Source organism: Dendrobates tinctorius, unplaced genomic scaffold (genome assembly GCF_039654945.1).
Source record: "Dendrobates tinctorius isolate UK_male_01 unplaced genomic scaffold, ASM3965494v1 ptg000245l, whole genome shotgun sequence".
Lineage (NCBI taxonomy): Eukaryota > Metazoa > Chordata > Amphibia > Anura > Dendrobatidae > Dendrobates > Dendrobates tinctorius.
The window spans coordinates 3,590,339-3,596,672 of NW_027361912.1; the positions used below are offsets into that span (position 1 = coordinate 3,590,339).

Here is a 6,334-nt window from a genome sequence, read left to right on the forward strand (position 1 = left end):
GAGTGTATCACTAGTGGCTGCAGGGTACATCAGGGCCCCTAGGGATAGCCATCATTGAGCGGGGGCGCCACAACGTTCCCCCCTAGGGTGCCAACCTCCACGGCCAGGCAGGTGTAAGCTCAGGTTATTCATCAGGGATTCCTAGGTGTCCCAAATATGGGTTTTTTGTTTGAACACGTTTTTCTTTTGAATTTGTTACCTGAATCTTCCAGAGCAACAAAAGGTAAGAGAAGTCATCCTCCTGTCAGGACGCTGGACCAACGTCCCACAAATTTGATGCATTCATCTCTAGTAATTTGTGGAAAGATTGGAGTATTATTATTGTATGTTCCTCTTTCAATGTCACATAAAGGTATTTCAAATTGTCTTATAAAACTGAGAATTTTGAATGTAGATTTACATATATAAATACTGCAAAACCAATAATTTTTAAATGTTATGTCTCCTTGAAGACAACATGAATGTCTGTCCAAATGGAAGCTGCAAGTATGAATTCCACATTGCCGCCTTCTCAATGTCTTCATGGAGCCAACTACAGCTATTTTTCGGACTTTTAGTTATTTATTTAATTACTCTCCTTGGGAACTTGACAATCGTTATTCTTGTTTGTTTGGTACCAAAATTACACACCCCAATGTATATCTTTTTGACTAACCTTGCCCTTATAGATGTCACATCCACTTCTACTTCTGTCCCTCAACTACTTTTTATCACTTGGACCCAGGATCACAGGATCTCTTTTGGCTGCTGTATCACCCATTTATTTTTCTTCCTTTTATGTGCTAATGGTGAAGTTGTTATGCTGACATCGATGGCCTTTGATCGCTATGTGGCGATATGTAAGCCCTTACAATATTTCTTAATAATGAGAAAGAACGTGTACATTGGAATGGCGGCTGCCTGTTGGGTACTTGGTCTTTTAAATTCTTCATTACATACATTACTTACATCTGTCCTAAAATTCTGTGAGTCACATGTTATCAATAATTTCTATTGTGATCTAAATTCGTTAGTTGATCTTTCCACCACTGACACCGTCAGTCGTAAACTCTTCATATTCTTTGAAATTTGCATTATTGTCTTTGTGCAATTTGCGCTCACTGTTATCTCATACGTCTTTATCTTCTCCGCTATATTGAAGATCCGTTCCTCAGCGGGACGTATGAAAGCTTTCTCCAGCTGCACCTCCCACCTCATCACAGTTATATTATTCTATGCACCATTTATCTTATTGTACATGAAAACGGACTCAGAAGATTCTAGGGATCAGGACTTGCTGCTATCAATGCTCTACATGATTTTGGTTCCAATGTTAAATCCTCTGGTCTACAGTCTGAGAAATAAAGAGATTTGGGGGGCAATTGTAAAGTTAAGAAATATAAATAGCTTTAGGGAATTTTCTATAAAGAAATAAGTTTCTTTAGCCTGAAAGCTTGAACTTGTGTAAGGAGATGGCGGGGAACCTCAGTTGCCTACTCTCTCCTACACACCGAGCCTAAGCGGCACCCCAATGGTTTCCTCATGTTTACATTGCTAAGCTGCGAATTAATGTGTAATGTGTAAAGTGTACTGTGTAATGTGCTGTACATAGTTAGCTCAGGGACAGGAGGAATTAACAAGGGGGCCGGTCCAACAGGCTGACAGGGAAGGGATTTTCTGCTTCGGCAGCAGAGCCTGGGCAGCCTTGCCCTGGGCAGGCGCTCTTCGACCCCAGGAGTAGAGGGTGCCTTGGTCGGGGGGACACAAGCTGCCACGGACTGTCCAGCAGCATGGACTGGCCCTGGTGTTGTGGGACCAACCCCTGAAGGACTTTGGTGATTCCCAGCCTGGATGGGAGCTGTTGAGACTGTGCCATCTCTTTAAGTTGCAGGGACAGAGCAGGAAGCATTGTATTGTTACAGTAAAGTTTTCCCATTGCAACAGAACTGTGGCTTGTGGTGTCTTCTTGAGTGCTCATCCCCAGCGACTGGAGTAAGAGCGTGATGTAGGTAGCTGACTGTACCACAGAACTGGGACTTCACTTTCTCTTTGCGTGCAAGGGGCCGGGGTGCTCACTGAGTAAACTCGGCCATGACTACCACCCTGTGCCAGCTTGTTACACTCTGTAAAAAAAAAATGAAAAGAGCTGTTCCTCCATTGCAGTGGTCACATGTGTTACAGTCATGGATGTGGTCTGAACAAAGCAGCGGCAGACGGTGAAAAATATTTCTTCTTATTTTATTCCAGCACAAGCCGAGGGTGAAGAAGTTTATTTCCCCACCTCCCACTTCCCCCCCAAAAAAAAAAAAACATTAAAGATCTTGCTGCCTAGCTAAAGTTAGACAAGATAGGTCTTTAGACAGAAGATCATGGGCATTCTTTTATCATTAAATTTAAAGATAAATACTAGAAATGAGAGAATTTACAGTGGTGCTTGAAAAATTTGTGAACCACATTACTAAACTACATCAGATAGTCACCCAAGTCCTAAAAGTAAATGCAGAGTAGCAGATCAAACAAAAGAGTGAAAAAATATTAGATTTCGCAATTTTGATAAATGAGGAAAATGATCCATTATCACACATCTGTGAGTGGCAAAATTATGCTAACTTTTGCTTTCAGTATCTGTTGTGACCTTCTTGTGCAGCAATATCTTCTGTATCTAAGGCTAGGGTCTCACAACCATGTTTTCTCTCATTTGATAAAATTGGTCAGATTATGCTAATCACACTCTGATCAGACTCTGTTATATTGGGGGTTTTCTCCCATGAACTGCTCACTTCAGGTCCTTCTATAACATTTTTATCAACCTAAGGTTAGGAATTTGGCTTGGTCATTCCAAAACTTTTACTTTTTTCTTCTTTAACCATTTTTTTGTAAAATGACTTGAGTGTTTTGGTCATTGTCTTGCTGCATCACCCACATTCTCTTAAGATTCAGCTCCCGAACAAATGTCCTGAAATTTTCCTTTAGAATTTGTTTAGATAATTCAGACTTTATTCTTCCACTGACATGGCAGCTGTCCTGATCTAGATGCAGCAAAACATGATATTATCACCACTGTGTTTCACAGATGGTATAAGACTTTTATGCCAGAATGCAGTGTTTTCCTTTCTCCAAATAAAAGGCTTCTAATTTATGCCTAAACCCTATATTTTGATCTCATCCAATTCTTACATGTAGTGAATGAATGGAGAGGATGGTGCAGAAGTATCTAGAACTAAATATCAATACCATGAGGGAGGGTTTCGACCCTTTCACATATTGGTCTTCCAAAATAGATGAGTGGCCTGAGCTCGCCTCACACACATTGGCGATTTTATCGTGCCCAGCAGCCAGTGTTCTCTCAGATCGTGTCTTCAGTGCTGCAGGTGGTGTCCTGATGCATAAGCACAGCCGGCTATTCCCTCAAGGTGTAGACCATCTAACTTTCATCAAGATGAACAAGTCATGGATCGCCAAGGACTTTTGCAACCCAATCACAGACTGTACAGACTAGGTGATATTACATCTTTTAGTGTGATGCATTAATGTCACGTAACTGCACTCTGTGATATCTTTAGTGTGGCTTCTGTGCCTGCTGTGGCTGCTACTGAGGTTAGCACAAATTTGTGGAAATGTGAACAGTCATGGTTGGTCTACACCTTCTGTGTTAGCTGTAGTGGAAGATGAGTCGGACCCAATTATACTATTTCTACTCTTGTGAAAGTTATTCCACTTCGGTGTTCACAGGCTCTCGTTTTTTAAAATGTGAACACTCCAAGTGGGGAGTCTATCTGCTGGATTGGTTGTAGTGAAAGACCTGTCATTCCCCATTCTACTATTTCTACTGTGGTGAAATTGATGCCACTTCTGTGATGTCTGACAGTAATTTTTGGAAATGTGAGCACTCCTGGTTGGGTGTCTGTTGGATTGGGTGTAGAGGAATACCTGTTGGTCCCTATTATACTAGTTCTACTCTCTTGAAATTGATGCCACTTCTGTGGTGTAAGGTCCTCATTAGAGTTGAGCAAAACTGGTCGGGCAAATTAAAAAATTGCAGACTTTTGCCAAAGTCGGGTTTCATGAAACGAAACCCGACCATAGCGTGAGGTCGGCCATGAGGTCGGCGACCCGAGCGCCAAAGTCGCGTTTCAAATAATTGCTTCCAGCGCCTTTTTTCAGCCAATGATGGAGGACGCACACTGTGGGCAACGCGATGACATCGGCCACCACCATCTTAGAGAAGGGCATTGAAGTGATTGGCTGGCTTTGTGTGGCATCACAGGGGCTATAAAAGGCCGTGACCGCCGACCTCCATCTTACTTCTGCCGATCTTAGAATAGGGGGAGGTGCTGCTGCTGATTCTGACTAGGGAGAGCGTTAGGCAGGGAAGAAGAAAAAAAATAGCTTCTGCTGATAGCGCTTTTCACTGTACAGTTAGTGTGCAGTGAACAGGGAGCATTTTTGTTGTGTGCAGCAGCGCTGGAGGTGATTAGGCTGCCTTTTCAAGCTACCTGATAGCTGCATTAGCGTGTGCACACTGCTGTTCAAACTGCTTTTTTCAAAGCACTCCCAACTTTTATTATTTTGTTCTGCTCAGTTACTGAGACTCTGGAAAAACAAGCCGAGGAGATTTTCAATTTTTCCAGACCTACACCCTATACAGCTGTCAGCTTTTCAAACAGTTTCGTATATCTGCTGTTTGATTATGGTCCAAACTATACAGAGACAGCGTGTGTCACTCCGTATAAAACATAGACGGAGATTTACAATTTTCCATACAGACACCGTATAGTGGTGTACGCTACTCACACACTACTGTGTACCGGCTGGTATCACAGACAAATACAAGCTATCTGCGTGTGACTTTGGAAAAACAAACAAAGGAGATTTTCCATTTTTCCAGACCTACACTGTATTGAGCTGTCCGATTCTAAAACAGTATTGTATATCTGCCATTCGCATTACGGTCACATCTATACAGAGTCAGCGTATGTGTGTGACACTCCGTAAATACATATACGGAGATTGTTAGTTACACAAAAAACGTATACAACTGTACACTTCTGATACAGTAACGTATATCTGCTTGTTGTATTACGTTCAAATACATACTGGGAGAGCGTCTGTGACTAACAAAATATATACCTAGATTTAATTTTTTTAATAGACCTTACACAGCTGGATGCTCCTCATACAGTACCATCTCTCTGCTGGTATTTTGGGTACATTTTCCCTAACATGAGGAAGTATGGGGGAAGAGGCCACGGACGTGGGCAGGGGGGCGCGGCTGCTACTGATGGTGGTGGTGCATCGGCTGTTTCTGGCAAAAGCACAATAGCAGCTAAGGCAGGAGGTGTTGAGCCTGCGTCATCGTCTGGCCCAAGAAGGCCTGTAAGGTTGCCTTTTCTTGGAGTAGGAAAACCGCTTTTAAAGCCGGAGCATCAGGAACAGGTTTTGGCGTACATTGCCGAAACGGCCACCAGCTCTATTGCCTCCTCTTCTGAACGTTCGAAACCTGCAAGCACGGAGTCGTCAGTGCAGGGTTCAAGTCAGGAAAAACACCTTTCCTTGTGTCCTATACCTCCACCATAAAGTTAAGGATGCGGCAGCCGACTCTTCAGATTACTCTATGGAGCTCTTTTCACATACCATGCCTGGGTTATCCAGTCAAATCCTGTATTCCCCAGTCCAAGGTGAATCTGGCATGGAGTGCACTGATGCACAGCCACTGCTAGATGATTCTGCTGGTACATTGACCCAGAGCACTACATTGCCCTCGCACTCTACTGAGCCACAATCTGACCCTGACGAAACTCAGGTGCCCCTTCCCGCATACTATACCACCTTACACGGTGACACAGAGGAAGGTAAAGAGGAAGGTGCAGATGACTTTGAAGAGAAGGTGATGGATGACCCAGTTCTTGACCCGGATTGGCATCCATTGGGGGAGGAGGGTGGCGCTAGCAATAGTTCAGATAAGGAGAAGGATCCGCAGCAGGCATTGACATCGCAGCAGCGGTTATCTGGCAGGCCCCTGGCTGTCCAAAAACATGGACCAAAAAATAAAAGAGTTGCAGGACAGCTTGGCCAGATGGTCAACTTAGCACAGCGTGCAAGGCCAGAAAATTTATACCATAGTAGGAAGAGTACAGTGTGGCACTCCTTGTCCAAAATCCTACTGATGAGGCAAAGGTTACCTGTAAGAAGTGCGGAAGGACTTTTAGCCGAGGTAAACAACTCAGAAATTTGAATACCAGCTGCATGCTTAGACATTTAACCAACATGCACTTGCAAGCGTGGATGGACTACAAAACCTCAGGTAGCACATGTGCACCTGCTCCGACTGAACGTAGACAGCAACGCTCCATCG

General features: G+C 43.5%; 1 protein-coding gene across 1 annotated transcript; it reads left to right on the top strand.

The window, feature by feature from the left end:
• The first annotated feature begins 457 nt into the window (after positions 1-457).
• Positions 458-1,414, top strand: LOC141060834 (olfactory receptor 2B6-like). Its single transcript, XM_073557211.1, has one exon. The coding sequence runs from the start codon at positions 458-460 to the stop codon at positions 1,412-1,414; it is 957 nt and encodes a 318-aa protein (XP_073413312.1).
• The last annotated feature ends 4,920 nt before the right edge of the window (positions 1,415-6,334 follow it).